Source organism: Thamnophis sirtalis, unplaced genomic scaffold (assembly GCF_051295495.1).
Source record: "Thamnophis sirtalis isolate CommonGarterSnake01/CBP01778 unplaced genomic scaffold, rThaSir2_p1.2 scaffold_2, whole genome shotgun sequence".
NCBI classification, from domain to species: domain Eukaryota; kingdom Metazoa; phylum Chordata; class Lepidosauria; order Squamata; family Natricidae; genus Thamnophis; species Thamnophis sirtalis.
Genome location: NW_028261382.1, coordinates 68034804 through 68054904, shown reverse-complemented (window position 1 = coordinate 68054904; position 20101 = coordinate 68034804). Strand labels below are relative to the sequence as shown.

The following is a 20101-nucleotide window of genomic DNA, read 5'->3' as shown; positions in this document are numbered from 1 at the left end:
GGCAAAATTCTCCTTACTGCTCTTGGGAGCTCTTCTGCTTTTGAAATTATTCTGCCAGTAACACCCCCTCCCCCCCCCCCACAAAAAACCCCAACAACTTGTGTGTTCAGCACATCAGCAGAGCACTCACTCTGCCTCTTCATCCAAGTGTTCAATGAAAATTGTGAAGAATAAAGGACCTGGTCTCATCCTACCAGAATCTTTCCAACGTGATGAGGAACTGTCCTAGAATGGTTTTCACACCAATTTCATATCCCCTTTATTGGTTCTCCTAGCCAGTTGAGGCTTAAATAGTTCACATACAAAGAGAAAGGTGGGTTATAAATGTAATATACATTCCAAATTTAAAAACCGATCAGAATGTCTTGAGATGTACAGATTGTCTCAGTGGCCAAGAGGACCAAGTTTGGCTTCTCTGCCTGAACAGAGGCATCCCAGGCTCACGATTCCAGGTTCCTCCAGGAATATGGGCTTCTTAGTGAGAATGCCCCAATTGCAGTCTGGAGCTCTGCCATGTCCACTGGGCACCAAAAGCTGAACTGGTGACTTCAGTGACTCCTGGAATTTTGAGACACTCACCCGAATTTTGTTGATACAGTCATAAGTGTTGTGGGCTAGGATGCAAGAAACCCTCTTAAAAGGACTGCTGGAGACAGGTGATAAAGCAGACAGAAGCGCTCTGGAGAGCTCAGAGCATTTCTTCTGCTCCAGGGGGGAAAGCGTGCACCAGCGGAGCTTCTTCCCTGCAAGCACATAAAGGTTAAAAACCACCGTCCTTTCAAGCTAAATAGCTTATAGCAACAGACCAACCCAGGTCACCTCCAAATGGCCTAAATGAAAAACCCAGGGTCATGTCCACTTAAGTGTGCTGCACCTTCTTAGTCCTGTCCGCTTTGAGTTGGGGAACCCACAACTGTAGTTAGTCCTATTTGGAAGTCAATAGACCCTTTTCATTCAAAGTCTATTTGTCAGATGACATGTTCTTCATAAGTACTCTCCAACTGTACGAAGCCTAAAATCTTTTACTCAAGAATCAACCCCACTTATGCTTATGCTCTGGGTTATTCAATCACACTCGAGATCTCTCCTTCCATACCCATTCCTCCGCTCTCACTATATTCCTGGCTTATGCCTTCACAATTCTGAAACAAGGGGTGCTCAACACGAGATAAATAGCAGAATGGCTAAGATCCAACTCTATGTCCTTGGAACAATAATAAGACATAGAATAATAGGGCTGGAAGGGTCCTTGGAAGTCTTCTAGTCGTTGGACTGTGGCAGGAGATCAGTGGTGGGTTTCTGCCGGTTCGCACTGGATCGGGAGAACCGGATGGTGAAATTTACAGAACTGGTGAGAGGAGGTTCGACCGGTGGACCCGGAAGTAACTTCTGGAACGCCTGCCCGGGCCCTGTTGCTCCTCGCTCACCCCTGCCCATCCGGAAGCCGCTCCATCGCTCACTCCCCCCACCCGTCCGCACTATCCTAGGCCAATTCAGTGTCAAGTCCCATACCCGGGAGTGGAGGTGGTGAACGGAGCAGCATGGAGAGGTCCAGCGGCACAATCCACCAGACAGCAGTGGCAAGCTCAGGGGTTTTCTCCTGGATTCCTCTCTGTCATGCCTCCTCCGATCTCCCAAAGTTCTTTCCACAGCATGTGGTAGCTTTCTAATTGATTCCCTTCTGTCTTGCCTCCTCCGATCCCCCAAAGTTCTTTCCACAGCGTGATAGCTTTCTACTGGATTCCCGTGTCGTGTCTCCTCCGTTCTCCCAAAGTTGTTTTCCCAGCATGTGATAGCTTTCTACTGGATTCCACTCTGTCATGCCTCTTCCGTTCTCCCAAAGTTCTTTCCCCAGCATGTGATAGCTTTCTACTGGATTCTTCCATCCTGCCTTCTCCGATCTTCCTAATTTCAGCCCTTAATCCTCCAGTTGTCTATTTTTGGGAGGTTTCCCCCTCTCTTCCCCCCCCCCGCAACTTCATAGGAGTCCCAATTTTTTTTGCCACATGGCTTGGGGGTGGTGGTCATGTGACTGAGTGTGCATGAGTGATGTCAAGTTGGCCATACCTGCCCGGTCACATGACTGCCAAACCACACCCACAAAATAGGCCACACCCATAGAATAGGTTCTAAAAAAAATTGAAACCCTCCCCTGAAGGAGATTCTATACCATTCCTGATTTTCTTTGGACTTGATAGGATACATGTGATTACAGAAAGAATAGCAGAATAATGGAAGGGATCCTGGAGGTCCTTCAGTCCAACCCTTCACCTAGCAAGAGACTCCATATCATTTCAGACAAATGGCTGTCCAGTCTCTTCTTAAAAGCCTCCAGTGATGGAGCACCCACAACATCTGGGCTGGATTTTGCTCACTCCATGAGATCCCCTCGACAGAGCTTCAGGGTTGGAGATGGGTCTAATGTTCAAAAATTAGATAGTATGACCAAGGAGAGCAAAAGGAAAATGCCCTTCTATCACCCCTACCTGAGGTCAGATGAGCAACAACAGATAAGACAAGGAAAACAGCCACAAGAAACAACTTCATGACGGCAGAGGCACAAATCGTCTTCCCCTTTCCTCATTCCAAAGATTCCAAAGCAGTGACAGGAATTTGGAAGGGGAGGGGGGAGACAGAAAATGTGTGGTGCAGAAGCCATGTAGGCTGGAAGTGAAAGCGATGGGATGGGCAGGAAAGGAGGCCAATCCTTTACAATGCAAAACCTCAGCCAGGCAAAATAAAGGATTAGAAATCTTTTGCTTAGCTTTTCCAACTCTTCTGGAGTACTTAAAAAGCATGTGCTACATTTAAAAGAAGACACTGCCCAGGATTAGATTTATAGTAGCCTGCTGAGACATCACACACATCAACATTTTGACAAAGACATTGTAGAAGACATTCACAGTAGTGAAAAATCAGGAATCCAATAGCATCTTTTTCAACTATGATGTGTAGATCTGTATCTTCTACTTATTACCATATCAACATTGTTTATTATGAGTCATCAAATTGTTATCAACTCTTTAGCAACCAGAGTTAGATTTTCACCAGGAGAACCTAGGTGACCTCATGGCCACTGTAACCACCAAGCCCATCCTCCTTGCTACCGGTTGTTGTCTTCTTCTTTTTCACCTTTCCCAGCATCAGATCTTTTCCAGAGAGCTGGGTCTTCACATAAGGGATCTAGTCATTTGTTCTTTGAAGGAAAACACTGGATCCATTTTGTATGATGATCCGTCCATTTGTTTTCTTGTCTGTTGTATTCTCAGGAGTCTTCTCGAACATGAAAAGGTTCAATATTCTATTCTTCTTGCTTATTCAAAGTCCATCTTTCACTTTTACATGGTGTCACAGGGAATACCTCAGCATCTGTGATTCTGTAGGTAGAGGCATCTGAACATTTGAATATCTTTTCCAAGACTTTCATAACTGCTTTATGGCATCTTTTGACCCTTGGTTATTTGTCTGATGATGGTGGACCCTAAAAGACAAAAGCTCTCTACCGCTTCAAGATCTCCCTGAACAGCTCCAAGTGTCCACCCCAACTCTAGACCACCACAGGCATTAGGTCTCTGCCCAAATGGCCACCACCAAGATTTTGGCCACCCAGGGCCCGCAGAGGCACTCAATCAGGTCATCTTCTCCAGTGGTGGCCACGGCTTCTCTGGCCAACAAAGAGATCTTCCTTTTTTTCTTTCCTACAGCAGCAAGCCCTGAAGTCTTTGAGTAATTTATAAAAACAATAAAGATGGGATATACGTGCATAAAATAATAAGTAACAAATAAATTGGGTTCCACCAGCATCCCATTTGCAGGTGAATCTCTTATGAAAAAACACTAAAATATATTCAGTGTTTTTTTTCTTTTTAGTGCTATGTGTGGGGTATATGCATAATTTGGTATTTATTTATTTAGTCATGCTTATGTAGTGTATATATTGGAGGCGGAGACCCTTTAAGAGCTTTACGCAATGAAATTTCACTTTAATGTACGCTGATTAGTGTACATTCAAAGTGACAATAAAGTTATTCTAAGTCTAAGTCAAATTATGAAAAAATCCTAATTGATATGGTTATCGATCCGCAGAGGTCCTCACGTATATATTAGATAGTTATAACGATGTCATAAACAATTGTATGTCATAAGTGTGTGTATGTGCGTGTGTATAGCCATAACCATATAAAATATAACTCTCTCTCTCTCTCGCTTTATAGCGACGGGCAGGAACGGGCCACTTCCACAGCGCAGCCCCCCAGGCTGAAGAAGGTGGGCGTTGTGATCCGGCGGAGAGAGGCGTGGCTCCAGCCGCGGCGGCCCTCTTCGGAGCGGCCTACCTCACGGGGCGGGCGTGAGGAGGAGGAGGAGGAGGAGGACGGAGCGCGGCCACCCTGAGGCTCGCACTGTCGTCGTGGTCGGTGGCGGCGCGGGAGAACGCGGGCTCCTCAGCAGCGGCAAGATGGCGGCGGCGGTGGCGAGGGCGGCCCAGCGGGTGGGCGGCAGCAGGTATCGGGGGCTGCTCGGGGCGGAGGGCTCGGCGTGAGGAAGCCCCGCTCCCCGCGGAGCTCTGGGCGCCGGTCGTGAGAAGCCGGCCTTGGGGTGGGAAAAACGGAACCGGCGTCTCGGGCACCTCCGAGGGCGCGTCATGTCGCCAGAGGGGCTGATCTCGCCCGCCTGGCCCCGGGAAGACCCGCGCTTGGCCCTCAGAGAGCCAGGCCGCGTGTGGCGGCGGGTTCTCGTCCGGTGGGGGACTCGCTAGACACCCCCCTCCGGCTCCGGACGGGGCCCTGCCTTTCGACCTCCCCGTGAGGACCGGCAGGCACCTGAGGGACATGCCGGAGCGGAGCGGCGGCCTCGCTTCCTTCCCGGCTCGGGTGGTCCGTACGCGGGATGTTGGGAAGTTCAACCTTGGCGAGATCCGTTCGCCTTGGACTTCAACTCCCAGAATCCTCTTGCCAGCATAACGTCAGGATAGCCGGCTGAAGAATCCTGGGAGTTGAAGTCCACCCGCTTGAAAGTACCCGAGGTTTTTCAAGAAATCGGTCCAGTATCCCCAGGCCTTAAAAGAGCGAAAACTGAACAAAGCTCGATTATTCTTTGTAGCGAGTGGCAGGGATGTCAGAAGAAGGCAGGGGCTCGGTTCCGTGGAGGGGCTCCCCTCTTTTCCGCGGACGCACCTGGCCAAGGTGCCCCTTTATGCAAATGAAGCTTTTTATCAGCTGGTCTTGCCTGTTGGAGAGGTTACCTTGAGACTTGGCAAATGGCCCCTGATTCATTTGTTTCTTTAGTCTTCACAACTCCTGATTTTCTGACTCCTGGCAGAGGGAGGATTGAAAACAAGGCTGGTATTTTGCTGTGCTGAGGATGAAACCCCCTTTTAATTAAATGTCTGGCTTTGCTTGATCCCGTTCTATATATAGGTAGCTGCTGGTCAGTTGCCAAATGTGACTCAGTTTCTCTGAATGAGGTCAAATTCTGTTTTGTTATTTTTGGTGCCTTCAAGTCACTGTTGATTCCTGGCTACTGCTTGAGCTTCTGTAATTCTGGTGGTTTTCTTGGGCAAGTTTTCAGAAGTGGGTTGCCATTGCTTCCTTCCTAGGGCTGAGAGTGAGTGGCTGGCTCAAGGTTACCCAGCTGGCTATCATGTCTAAAGAAGGACTAGAACTGATAGTCTCCCTGTTGCCTGATCGGTGCCTTAATCACTAGGTTAAACTGGCCAATTTCTGATCTATTTTGTATTATATACTCTGTAAGTGTCCTTGTTTAAAAGATGGCAGCTGATATTTTAAAACAATAAAAACCTTTAAAACCACACTAAAATCAAAAGTCTTCAAAAGAAATGAGTTTTTGTAATGTCTAAACACTGGGGTTGGGATAGAGGCAAAGGGAACTTGCCAGACAGCACAGCAGCAGAAGATTCTCTCCCTGAGAAAGAGCTGCTTCTGGAGAGTTGGATCTTCAAAGCAGCATTTCCTGTAGGTTTTCCTGGCTAGACAGACCATTACGGGAGATATGCCTGCTATGCCCTCAGATAATCAGGTTCCTCAGCAGGGAAGGCTTTAACAAGCAATGTTGGCACTTTAAGGGGTACCTGGAAAGTAATTGGCAAATGGGGCAGATCTTTCTGGACGGGCATCATGCAAGCCCCCCTATCTGCTCCATTGGCATCAACCCCCATTTCTGGACTCTCTTTCAAGACAGTTCCATTTGGAGCGCATTGGATTGCGAATGCCTGTTGCCAAATCCAAATAGTTCAGCCATGGTCACATTTGACACAGGTGATGTAACTGTGCAAGTCTTCTGCTGCAACTAAATTCAGCAAGAGCAGAAAGCAAGGAGTGTTCATTTGGGAAGAAGCTATATTGTTTGGATAGAATGCAGCCTCACCTTAAATAAAGTTAATGAACTACTGCCTCGGAGTCTAGTTTTTTGCTGACCAGAAAAACCTCAGTCAAGTGATTCAATTCAATTTAAATGCAATTAAACCTAATTGCAATTTATCTTCATTTATTCACCCATTTCCAAAAAATAGATGTCTTCAAGGATACTCAAGAATCTACAGTTTGGGCCCTATTGGAATTTCATGGCAGAGCTCAAAATTATATCCATTACCAGTTTCATCTGCAATTAGCAATTAGCAATTTAATGGGTTTATATGCCGCCCAATCCCGGGGGACTCAGGGCGGCTTACAAGTACGAATGAAATAAAATAACATACAGGGGGAGGACATAAAACAATACAAACAGTTTAAAAACACAACATACATCCGGTTTAATTGGGGGTTGACCTGATTTGAGTCAGCAACCCCAGGCCTGCCGGAACAGCCAGGTTTTGGTGGCTTTTTGGAAGGCCGCAAGGGTGGGAAGGGTCCGGATCTCTGCTGGTAACTCGTTCCACAGAGCCGGAGCAGCTACAGAAAAGGCTCTCCCCCGAGTGGTCGCCAGCCGGCATTGACCGGCTGACGGCACCCGGAGGAGGCCTAACCTGTGAGTTCTTATTGGACGTTGGGAGGTGTGTAGCAGGAGACGGTCTCTCAGATATCCAGGTCCAGTGCCATCTGGTTTGCTAAATAGCGTGATGGAGCTGTGCAACATGCCAGATGGGTGTAAAAAAGTCTCTGAGAAGTCCAGGAGAACTAAGTTGGACTTTTCATCTCTGATCCAGAGTCTGATATAGGCCAGGCGTAAAGATTTTACCGGTATTATCATTCCCCAGACTAAATCCATTGACATGATAAAGATTTTGAAGAGAGAATTTGAGAGAAATTTGGGCTGGCAGGAAAAATACTGTGTCTAAGGTAGGAATAGTCTGAATTAGAGGAACTGGTGTGTGAATCACCTTTGAACGTCAGTGCCCTGAGTTGTGATTGTACTGGTAGAACAGTCTCTTGGGCAGAGCTCTCTGGAAACCTTGTGCCTCTGATGGATTCATATGGCTAAGTCAAAATATGTGCCACAAATGAGTGAATGCAGACTGATCAGCCCCATGCCACAATCACTCATATCTCTTCTGCCAAAATCTTAGGCTTCTGGAATGTGAACCAGGTTTATAGGCTTTTTGTAAGCTTTAGGTTTGGAAGACATGGACAGTCCAAAACTTTGTTGTAAGGACACCTGTGGCACATGAGAAGAGGGTATTCATTGACCTGCCTTTGTTGTTTTGAGTATGAGAGAAAGGGCTGAAGTATCAATAAAGGAGAATATTTGTAGCTCAGGGTTGACATGAGGTCAGGTCCTTGGCACTCTCTGAACTTGCTTGTTTTCTTGTGGATGCTTCGTAACCCAAACTGGATAACATCAGTGCTAATCACCTACAGAGCCTCTGTGCTTCCCCAACTGGACTACCATTGAAGCTATTTTATTCCAGCATGTTATACTTCTGTTTTAACACACACACAAACATGAATGTTATTGTGTACATATATTATCTGTGGTCCTAATGTGGGTTTTGATCTGGGTGTCCAAGGTGTCCTCTATTGCCTCATCCCCTCCCAGATGAGCAGGGTCGCACGGAGTGGAGGGTCATTCATCAGGACAGGAGGATTAGATATCGTGACATTCTGAACATCTTGTGCTGACAGTTGGTGTGGTGAGATACCAAAAGGGAAAATGACACACACTTCTGGTCATCTTTGCAAGGGAAATCATCTATGTGAATAGGCGACAGGACTTCCTAATAATTTATTGAAAAGCCAAAGCTGATCGGGTTCATGCAATTTGCTAAGTCTTAAAGCAGATTTCACCAAGAACAGTGAAGGCCTTTTGAGGGCTAGGTCAACTCAAACATTCCCATCTGTTGGGGTTCCACTGAGCAGACTCCGTTGCTCCTTCTGACACTAGGATTGGATAATATTATGGTTAGGAGAGTGTAGAGACCAAGTATAAGAATGTGGCAAGGTGGAAGCTCCTATGGCAGCGTTTCTTAACTTGGCTGTCGGGAATTCTGGGAATTGAAGTTCACACATCTTCAAGTTCCAAGATGGAGAAATGCTGCTCTACAGTATACGCATTGGGATTAGAATCAGTTCTTCAACTGTTGCCTGCCCTTCACCCAGTCCTTAGAACAATAGGTTCGGCCTACTTCATGAGAAACATTTTAATCTGAAAAAAATTGGTTTCCCAGAATTGAGGCCAAAATTTACATTGCTAAGTGAAATATTTGTTAAGTGAGTTTGCCCCATTTTACAACTTTTCTTGCCACATTTATTATGTGAATCATTGCTTTTATTAAGTTAGTAACTACATTCCCCACTGACTTCGCTTGTCAGAAAGTCTCAAAAGCTGACCACCTGACCCCAGGACACTGCAACTGTCATAAATATGAACCACTTGCCAAGCAGCTGAATTTTGATCATGTGACCACGAGGATGCTACAGTGGTCATAATGGCGGTTTGCCATAAGTCACTTTTTTCAGTGCCATTGTAACTTGGAATGGTCACTAAATGAATGTAGGTCGAGGACTACTTGTATATGATTAAATGGAGAAAAATGTGACTGCTTGTTTTTATAAACCAGAGTGACAGGTGAGTTGATGTTTTTAGATATAGAGCAATATTCACTTGTATTTTTGGATTACAAAGGAGGTGATTTGCTGTTTGAAAAAGAGACTGCAACTTTCTTGGGAACCAGGATGGTGTAGTGCAGTGGTCTCCAATCTTTCCGGCTTGGAGAACTGGTGGAGGTGGTGATAGCATTGGTGAGGTGCGGATTGGAAGGGATGGTTTTGGGCATGCATGCCACTTTCACTAATACATCTTCCTGTGCATCCTTACCCATCACTTCCACGGCCCAGTTCCAAGTGGACTGTGGCCCGGCACTGGCTGCAGAACGGGTTGGGGAACCCTGGTGTAGTGACTAAATAAGTAGGTCAGGAACAAGGAGATTCCTCCTGCTGATGTTGATTAAATGTATAGGCTGCTGAACTCCCAGTGACTGTTTTTTGTTTTTTTACAAAATTCATCCACAGAGACTCCCTGGTTGAGTTTGGGCTAGTCACAGTGTTTTATATTATATTATATTATATTAATTATATTATATTAATTATATTATATTAATTATATTATATTAATTATATTATATTAATTATATTATATTATATTATATTATATTATATTATATTATATTATATTATATTATATTATATTATATTATTATATTATATTATATTATATTATATTATATTATATTATATTATATTATATTATATTATATTATATTATATTATATTATATTATATTATATTATATTATATTATATTATATTATTATTAATATAATATTATTATTTTATTTATGCAATATATGGTATCTTGAGTGTTTCACCCCTAAAATAGATTGTAATTTCAGAGACTATTTTCTGAATAGTTTATTTGAATTACCTTCCCACAAATTAGAATTGGGCAAAATTACTTCATGTAATTCAGGTTTCAGATGTAATTAGATTTAGGCCAAATTTTAAATTCACTTGATGTTTATATATCTTTGAAATATTTTATTTCCATGTGGCTCTTTTATTTTTTCATAAACATCTCATTGCAGGGAACAATTTTCCTAATATGATAGAATTAATCATAATATAATCAACTGATTTTGGGTGGAATGACGTGGATGATTATAGCTTTAGATAACTTAAACCTCAAAGTTTTAGTTAGTTGATTTAGGGAACGTCAGTACAGTACAATACAAATATTGTATCAATATTTCAAGTACATGTAATTTGATGTGTATCTGATGTTTTTCTATTCAACAGATTTGTCCTGTGGCATGGGAACCTCCCCGTGAAGAAAAGATTATTTTCGAAGCAGCTGGTTTCCCCAGCCTTCTTTGCAGGTAAAGCTCCTTCAAACTTTTCTTTGATCTGGAAAACCTGGAGGATTCAGAGACCATAGCTAGCGCTTGCTAAAAAAAACCCCCATACAATGAAGAAGAAGAAGCTGAAAAGCCCAACCCACCACAACAGAGTCCTTGATGTGGTTGGAAGAACATCCCCACCCCAAAGTTCAGCCCTTTTCCCCATTTACTGACTTGAGTGCCCTCATTATGCTAAGCTATAGTTTGTTTATGCAAGGTTTATCCAGTAAGCCAGAATAACTGGGTTTGCCCAACACAGTAAACAAACCAGGTAATTCACATTATGACTAACTCATTTGACTCATTATTTATATTTGCATGTGCACACACGCATGTGTGATGTATGCAACAGTGAGGCACGTTTAAGGAAAATAGGAACAAGGAAACATTCTCCTTGACTTTACATTCTTGTACATTTATATGTGTACACTTCCAATTTCTCTGAAAATACATGTTTAAATTAACCCCTTTCCACACTTCTTGCTTTTATTATTAGTTGTATCAGACTTCTTTTGTATTAGATATTTAAACCATGGCTACATTTTAAACCTTTCTCCAGTGTGTCTGAAAACAAACCGTCCTTCTTTCATATACTTATTTTGAATTGTTCTGAAGAGAGGATGCCACAGGCGATGTGAGAATGTGTCATGGCCAGACTTAGTTCATCAATCAATAATTCCCCACCCTTGCTTAAAACATCAGGTTCATGATATTTGATCTTGGGCAAGAAAGCAGGTTCCTGTTTTGATTTTCAGCAGGAATACAGGACCTGTTTCCCAAGACCGAGCAGTCTAGAAAGAAGACCGACATGTGTCTGTGGGTAAAGAACCAGTGCCCTGGAACTGGGAGCCAGCAGTGAAGGAAACAGGTGTTCCACTGACTCCCAGGTTCAGTGGCATTGGATTGTGCAGCCAAAAACACACAGCAGCTAGTGCAGCCCCCGAAATAGGTATGGTAGTACATTTTGCAGCAGCTAAAAATTTCCCTCTAGTATCTAAGTGCTGCTTTCATATCAAGTTGTTTCGCTGTTGTTCAGTCGCTAAGTTGTGTCCGACTCTTTATAGCATGCCATCCCCTCCCATCCCCCCCCCATTTTCCACCATCTCCCAATGAACAAAAGTTCACAGTGTTGATGACACTATCTTATCATCTCATCCTCTGCTGTCCCCTTCTCCTTTTGCCCTCCATTGCCCCCAACATTTGGGTCTTTTCCAGGGAGTCCTCTCTTCTCATTTGGTGGCCAAGTATTTAAGCTTCAGCTTCAGGACAGTCAGGGCTGATTTCCTTTAGAATTGACTGATTTGATCTCCTTGTAGTCCAGGGACTCTCCAGGGTCTTCTGCAACACCACAATTACAATTACCACATGTGATGAATTACAGTAATTCAAATGAGGGATGACAGAGCGGTGTCTCTTGACTCCCAACCCTCCCAAGTGGTCCAACAAGATGCACCATCAACAGTGTTGAACGCAGTGGAGAGAACCAGCAGGACAAGTCAGCCAGGAGTTTATATTCCCCACCCAGGCCTCCATCCCAGCTGCCATGGCTCAGACCTCCAATTCTCATACAGCCATCTACCTGGCTCAGTCTCGTGAAAAGGCATGGGAGGTGAAGGAAGGCCTGGTTTTCCTGTACGTTGCTTGGAGAGTCCAAGCATGGGTTAAATTCTGTCTGACTGCTCTGGACTGAATTGAAAGATCTTTAGCCACACCTCCTCTTCCAGCTCCTCAGATTTTTCAATTCAGTTCTAGCCCAATGGACACGTTTTCAGTGGTTCCAGCATATTAACAGAAATTTAACCTTAACTTGGAATTTCCAACCAGAGAATTTTTCCATCCTAGCAAGAAAATAAGGTCTGTTTAAAGTTGCTTTTGATTCCCTGGCTTCTGCTTGTTGCCGGTGCTTGTTCCGGGCTTCTCCGGGCGTGCGCGGCTTCTCCGACTCACTGGGAGACACGAGCTGGCTTGGGAACCGCCGCGTTCGCCTTTCGTATTGGCGCAGTGGTCAGCGGCGAGGGGGCCCAGCTGCTCGCGCTCGTTTCAGTGTTTTGGCGCGACGGTCAGTGGTGCGAGGACCCAGCTGTCGCGCCATTGCCTTTACTAAATGAAGTGTTTGGCCCGATGGCCAGTGGTGCGAGAACCAACTGTTCGCGCCATTGCTTTTACAGTTTTGAATTGTGTGCTTTTTTTCCCCAGCAGTAGTCATCGCGGTGGCCATTTTGAGTGAGGGAAAACTTCCAGCGGCCATTTTGTTTACAATTTTGCCGCGTTTTTCCCTGCACTTTGGAACGAGCCTTGGAGAGTGGTGGCAGCGTGACCTCTCTGTCCCGCAATCCAGCATCCAGTCACCTCCCAGCCCCCCCACTAAATGGCAATTGCTAAACAACAGCGAGGTGTTGGTCCTTGCCTTAGGCCTCCCTCCAGCTGTCCAATTTGCAGGCACTGGGAGGATCGGATCTTGTGCCAGAGATTTCCTCGTGGAGGTGCCCTTAAGACTCATCTCAGCCAGCGGCCTCTCTGCGTCTGATCCAGCAGCTGCAGCTACTCCAACTGTGTTCCATCTGGTGAGTGGTGCCCAGAATACACCTGCTCACAACACAATGGCAGACAACCCCCATCAGGAGGCAATGCAGCCAGGGCCCTCTAGCAGCAGGAGCCTTACCAGGCAGGCTAGCAAAGCAGCCTCAGAGGCCCTCAGCAGACAGAGCCAGGCGGGGCAGGGGGGAGAAAAGATCAAAGTCCCAAGATCCAGTTGCCCCCATGGAGCCAAAGAGCACCAGAGAAACACCCTGAACAAGCCCAGCAACAACCGCTGGCTTCCTGCAGTGGAATTACCAGAGGCCCCACCTCCTACTAGTCAGGACCCACCACGGTCGGATAGTGAGGATGAGGGCCAGGAATTTTCATCAGGTGATTACTCTGAGTCAGCCAACTCCCCTGGACCATCCATGGGCGAGAATGCTGATTTGTTTCAGTGCTCCTTGGAAGCAGAGGATTCTCCTCCAGTTCTATCACTGGCTCCACAACATCCTCTGCCCCACCGGGCCACTGCGCGTAGGCGGCCTGCAGAAGACCAAGGGCCGGCCCTCTGGGAAATGCAGGAGGTTATCACCAAGGCCATATCCCAGAGTATTGCAGAGGGTCTCAAGCAATGTGCCAAGCGACGTTGCAGGGCCAGGTCTTCTTCCTCTAAGGCTGTTCCTTCAGAGGCTCCCCAGGGATCCGCCTCTCTCCATTCCTTGCTGGACAGCGAGATTCAGCTGTAGATGAGGAAATCCTTCCAGAGCAGGAGTTCTCAGGGGACGAGGAAGTGGTCAAAGAGGTTTGTTTAAACATGTTTCATTCAAGACAATCTTGAATAAGGCCAAAACAGCCACCCGTATGGGAGTAACTGCCACCGATCAGCCGACAGGAGACCCGACAGTAGACCCTAGCGAAGGACTCTTTGTGGAACCGGTAGTTCCCCAGGAGATTGTGCCAGTTCCTAAATTATTTTTGAACGTCGTGCAGCGCCAGTAGGTTCAACCGGGCACTCTAGCCACGCCTGGTAGCAATGATAAGCTCTATACGGTGGATGCTTCCCTGGAGGATTTATTAAAATTGCCTCAGGTGAATCCTCCGGTACAAGCCCTTACATCCTCCTCAGTCTTACCTCCTGACCTATTAGAGGGCTTGAAAGCGGAGGATAAGAGATCTGAAAGGGCTTGTCACAAGACCCATCAGGCAGCTGCCTGGGCCATCAAGACAGCCACTTCAGCGTCCTTTATGTCCAGGGCCTCTCTCCTCTGGGTCAGACAGATTTCTGCTAAGCTTTCGGCAGGGCACCAAATTGAGGCAGGAGTTTAATAAGGTTTTAGCGGCAGCAGAATACACTGTGGATGCCACCCTCAACTCTGCCAAGTTCGCTTCCAGGGCTCTGGCTTCTAATGTCACCACCAGGCGGCTCTTGTGGCTTTGTTACTGGAACGCAGACATGAGGTCCAAGTGAAAGATGGCCTCTGCCCTCTTTAAGGGAGGGAAAGTTTTGGGGAAGCCCTAAAACCTGTCCTAGTCAACAACAAAGACAAAAACAAAGTTATGCCATCTGTCACTAAGAAGACAAAGCGCAAAGGTTTTGGTTATTTCAGAAAGCAATCCTTTCATTCCACAGAACCGTCCACTTGCACTGGTCAGTACCACCATCCGTACAATCAGGGACAGGACCAGTCACAGGACCATCAGCCCTTTCGGGACAGGGACAGACAACAACCCTTCTCCAAGCAGCCCTTTCGTGGCAGATCAGGCTCTAAGCCTTTCCGTCGCTATAAGTGACAGCCAGCTGATGGCTCCCATCGGAGGGCACCGGCAACTATTTCAGGCTCGATGGGAGCAAACAACGTCAGACCAATGGGTTCTTCAGACAATCCGTCTGGGTCTGACCCTAGACTTCATTTCCCCTCCCCTCCTGCCACTTTATCTACTGCCCCATTCCCTCTTCCCCAGCCAAGAGATCCCTAATAGAGCAAGAGACCCAACATTTTCAGGAGATAAGGGCAATAGAACCAGTACCAGCAGGTCAAGAAGGGTCAGGTTTTTACTCAATCCTGTTTCTAGTCCCAAAGAACTCAGGAGGGTGGAGGGGGATATTAGATCTAAGAGATTGAATTACCACCTAGCATACAAACGCTTCAAAATGCAGTCTCTCCAATCAATCTTGAACTGCATCAGGCCAGGGGATCTACTAACATCAATAGATCTCAGAGAAGGGTATCTTCACATCCCTGTCTGCAAGGCCCATTGCAGGTCCTGAGATTCTACTATGCAGGAACGCACTATCAATACAGGGCCCTGCCGTTTGGCCTGTCATCGGCCCCCAGAACATTTACAAAGATCCTGGCAGGTGTGGTAGTGTCCCTGATGTCGCGTCCCGTGAGACTTCAAGCATACCTGGATGACATCATCATACAATCGCCGTCCCGCCAGCAAGCAGTCAGAGACCTCCAGATAACCATGAGAGCCCTTCAAGTCCACAGGTTCTCAGTCAACATGGACAAAAGCCACCTCACCCCCACCACCAGGTTGCTGCATCTCGCTGCTATCATAGACACTGTAAGTTGCCAAGTCTTTCTGTCGCAGGAGTGAATCTCCAGCCTCAGACAACTGATTCTTCAGATGAGAGCCTCATGGACCGCGCCCATAATCCTGCTGTCGAAGTTCCTAGGCAAGATGATATCTTGCCTCTGATAGTACCGTGGGCGAGATTGCCCTCACGACAGTTGCAATGGTGCCTTCTACTCCACCAAAGGCCAAGAAGAGCAACTCCCCATCTCTGATCCCAATTCCCTTCAAGGTCCAACAGTCCCTGCGGTGGTGGGATTCACCTGTGCTGGCCAAGGGCAGCCTCTCCTGCGAGCTACATCGCCTAACCATCACTACGGACGCCAGCCTATTTGGATAGGGGCACATCTGGACACTCAGGTCGCCCAGGGCAGGTGGTCCGAAGGCAATATCAAACACAGCATAAATTGGCTAGAATTAAAAGCTAGCGAGCATAGCTCTCCTTCACTTTCAACTGACCATCCAGGGCCAACACGTGATGCTGTTGATGAACAATGTGGCACCAAGGCACATATCAACCGCCGGGGGGCACTCCAAGTCCCTGATGGCGGAGGCGGAACACCTGGGGAAGTGGGCAGAGAAACATCTGGTGTCCCTTCGAGCGGAGCATATTTCCAGGGTGAGCAATATCCAGGCAAATTGGTTGAGCAGGGCCATGATCGATCATTTGGAGTGGCGCCTGCACCCGGACCTCTTCCTCAAGATCACACCGAGGTTGGGCCTTCCCTTTGTCGATCTGTTTGCCACTCCAGAGAATACACACCTCCCTCACTTCTTCTCCAGGTACAAGTCCCCGAGGGCAGAGGGGGTCAACGCTCTGCTTTGCCACTGGCCACCAGGCCTCCTCTACGCCTTCCCACCGCTGCCTCTCCTTCCGAGTGTCATCCGAAAGATCCTCACAGAACAGGCGGGAGTTCTTCTCGTAGCACCATTTTGGCCCAGACGGGCCTGATTTGCCGACCTCATGAGCCTCTCCATCACCAAGCCGTGGAGGATTCCTTCAGAGGAGGTCTTTCTCAGCCAGCGGGCCCTATCACATCCAGAGCCCCAATGGCTGCAATTGGCCATTTGGCACTTGAGAGAGACCTCCTAGAGAGGGATAGGCTCTCCTCAAAGGTCATCTAAACCATCCAGGCAGCGCGTCGACCACCTACTGCCAAAATTTACGAGGCCACCTGGTCAGCCTTCGCAAAATGGTACGTACCTAAGCAGATAAACCCCGCTTCAGCCTCTATTCCACAAGTTTTGGACTTTTTGCAAGAAGGATTGGACTAGGGATTGGTGGCCAACACGTTACATCGCCAAGTTGCGGCACTGTCCACCGTCCTCGCTCCCAGTGACCACCTATCCCTAGCACGTTATTCCTTTTTTTTAAATATAATTTTTATTTTATTTTTGTTACATAGACAACATATACACACAACAAAGGAGAAACAAAAACAAAAAAGAAAGAGAAAAAAAAAAGAAAAAAGAAAAAAAAACCATCATCACATACAGCATGTCGTTTGTTACAGGTGTTTTAACATTTATCATTCTTATACATTTATTATTTCATTTAATAAGTTATAATTTAGTATCATTTCTTATTCCCCTACCTGTGGCAATCCATCCCAAATACATTTCCCCCCCACACACACACACCCCGTATCTCTCTGTTATATATTTAATACACACAACAATAAAAAAAAACCACACACACACAGACAAAAAAGAAAAGAAAAAAAACACAAAAAGGAAAAAAAAACATCATTACATATAGCATGTCGTTTGGTTACAGGTGTTTTAACATCCACATCTTCAAATAATATTTACCATATCAGACTTTTCATCTAGTATAACTGAATACCTCACTTTCATTCTACAATATATATTCAGTTACCATTAGTATTATTTTTTCCCAGAAAATATACTTATGTTCATTATTATCCTTGTACTTCATACTTTCAAACAGAGATCTTATTCCTTCATTTTTCAACAAAACGTCACTACATATATATACCAGTTTTCAATTATTCCCTTATTAAAATTATTTATCAACAACAGAATATCATTATACTACGTTCTTAACGTTATACATTATATCACCAGACCTCTATTGAATATACATAAAATCATTATTATCCTTATCCTTTTTAAAGCAAAAAATTCTAAAATGAATAATTCATTGATATATTAATTTTTCATTGTATCATTATTAGTTTATTTTACAGCATAGTTGTATCATCATTTAACTTCTTCAATTAAAGCATAAGTATATCATTTTTCATTTCCAAGTTTTTTTTCCCCCTAGCCATCGATAAAACAAATCCCATATCTTATAAAATTGCTCAACCTCTTGTTCTCTAATTTCAAGTGTCAATTTACTCATTTCAGCACAATCCATTATTTTTCGGATAACTTCTTCCTGTTTTGGTATTGTTTCATTTTTCCAGTTTTTTGCAAATACAATTCTGGCTGCTGTTAACACATTTACAATCAAATATTTTAAGTCTTTGTTGTAGATTTCTGGTATGATCCCCAATAAAAAGACCTCTGGTTTAAAGTCTATTTGTTTGTGTGTCATTTTCTCCAACCACATGTGGATTTTAGTCCAGTATCTTTTAGCTTCAGTGCAAGTCCACCACATGTGGTAGTATGAACCCGGTATCTGATGACATTTCCAACACTTTTCTGATTTATTCTTGAACATTCTTGCAATTCTAGTTGGGGGTAGATGCCACCTGTAAAACATCTTATACAAGTTTTCTCTATATGCAGTAGACATTGTCATTTTATAATGACCATAATTTCTGCCAATTCTCTAAGTCAATCCCATACCTAAATTTCCCCCCCCAAGCTATCATAGTTTCTTTAACTTGTTCTTGCAATTTAACCTCCAATAAATATCCATATAGGTTTTTAATTACTTTTTCATCAGTACCTGTCATAATTTTGTCTAACTCAGTCATTTTATTGTAGAAACCTTTGGTTTTTCTATCTTCATTCTATCTAGATTGTATCTGTACATATGAATACCAGTTCATTTCTATCCCTTCTTGTTTCAACTCTTGAATAGATTTGAGTTCACCCTCTGCATTCAATAATTCAATATATCTAACTGTTTGTTCCTTTTTATATATTATTGGATATGAAAATGCTTCAATTGTTGATATCCAGACTGGAATTTTTAAGTAGTGTAATCTTTTTACCTTTTCCCAGTTTAATAGCAACGCCTCCCTTATATAATGTCTTCTAAAATAACCATGTGCTTTAGTTCCCTTATACCATAAGAAAGCATGCCATCCCAACAATAAATCATGACCTTCTACATTCAATAATCTAGAGTTTAATGATATCCACTCCTTAATCCACATCAAGTTTGTTGCTTGATAGTATAGCTCCCAATCAGGTAGGCCAAATCCTCCTCTAGATCTAGCATCTTGTAGCAATTTAAGTTTTATTCTAGCTTTTTTCCCTTGCCAAATAAATTTCAGAACTATTTTATTTAAATCTTGAAAAAAATCCTTACCCAATCTGATTGGGACTGTCTGAAACAGGTATAGAATTCTAGGTAAAATGTTCATTTTAATTGTAGAAATTCTTCCCATCATTGATAAGTGCAGATTTTCCCATTTCTTCAAATCAATCGCTATTTGTTGTTTTAGTCTGGTATAGTTGTCCTCCTTAAGAGCGCTACATCTAGGTGATAAGTATATCCCCAAATATTTAACCTTACTTGTAGTTTGAATCTGCAAAGTTTCTGACAGCTCTTCCTTTTGTGTTGCTGGGATATTCTTTGTCATAATCTTTATCTTTGTTTATTTTCAAGCCTGCTACTTTTCCATATTCCTCTATTCTTTCTAGCAGTTTGGGTGCTGTTTCTAGTGGATCTTCAAGGATAAAAACTAGGCCATCTGCAAACGCTTGTAGCTTATACTCTTCTTTCTTAATTTTCATTCCTCTTATTTCTTCTTCTTCTCTGATCTTTCTGTTTAGGACCTCTAATGTTAAGACAAAGAGTAGTGGTGATAATGGGCAACCTTTTCTCGTACCTCTCTTTATTTCAATAGGATCTGTTAATTCTCCATTTACCATTATCTTTGCTGCTTGTTTCTGATATATCATTCGTATAATTTGGGTAAATTTCTTGCCAAAATTCATCTGCTCCAGTTGTAAAAATATAAATTGCCAATTCACATTGTCAAAAGCCTTCTGCGCATCGAGAAACATCCAAGGTCTTCAGCTTCCTGAAGGGAGCTTCCAACTTGCGGCCCCCGGTTATTCATCGATACCCGACCTGGGAGTTGAATGTTGTGCTTCGAGCTGTAGTCGAGGCTCCCTTTGAGCCGATTCATACCTGTGATCTGAAGCACCTAACCTTCAAAACAGTATTCCTGACTGGGATCACCTCTGCACGTAGGATTTCGGAGATGGCGGCCTTGTCAGTGAGGGAGGACTTGTGCGTCATACATCCAGACAGGGTCGTTCTCCGCTTGGATCTTTCCTTTCTTCCAAAGGTCAACTCTTGGTTTCATCAGGGTCAGGAAGTCATCCTTCCAGACTTTTGTCCTCACCCAAGACATCCTACAGAACGCAGATTCGAACCATTTGCAAATACATCAAGCGCACTGCAGCGTTCAGGCAATCGGAATCGCTTTTCATTTCCTTTCAACCTGCT

The 20101-nt window shown here is 44.6% G+C and overlaps 2 protein-coding genes across 2 annotated transcripts in view; one reads left to right on the top strand and one right to left on the bottom strand.

Annotated features, from left to right (window-relative positions):
• Positions 1–3955, bottom strand: part of LOC106552074 (lactotransferrin) — a 34363-nt gene extending 30408 nt beyond the window's left edge. Inside the window, exons 1-2 of the mRNA XM_087705905.1 lie at positions 2487–3955; positions 580–743 (exon numbers count right to left, since the gene is read on the bottom strand). Of these exons, the coding sequence (XP_087562031.1) occupies positions 580–743; positions 2487–2547 (225 nt within the window). The 5' untranslated portion in view covers positions 2548–3955. The remainder of the gene's footprint in view (positions 1–579; positions 744–2486) is intronic.
• Positions 3956–4288: 333 nt separating this feature from the next.
• PISD (phosphatidylserine decarboxylase) overlaps positions 4289–20101 on the top strand; it is a 69577-nt gene continuing 53764 nt past the window's right edge. Inside the window, exons 1-2 of the mRNA XM_087705903.1 lie at positions 4289–4503; positions 10247–10326. Of these exons, the coding sequence (XP_087562029.1) occupies positions 4457–4503; positions 10247–10326 (127 nt within the window). The 5' untranslated portion in view covers positions 4289–4456. The remainder of the gene's footprint in view (positions 4504–10246; positions 10327–20101) is intronic.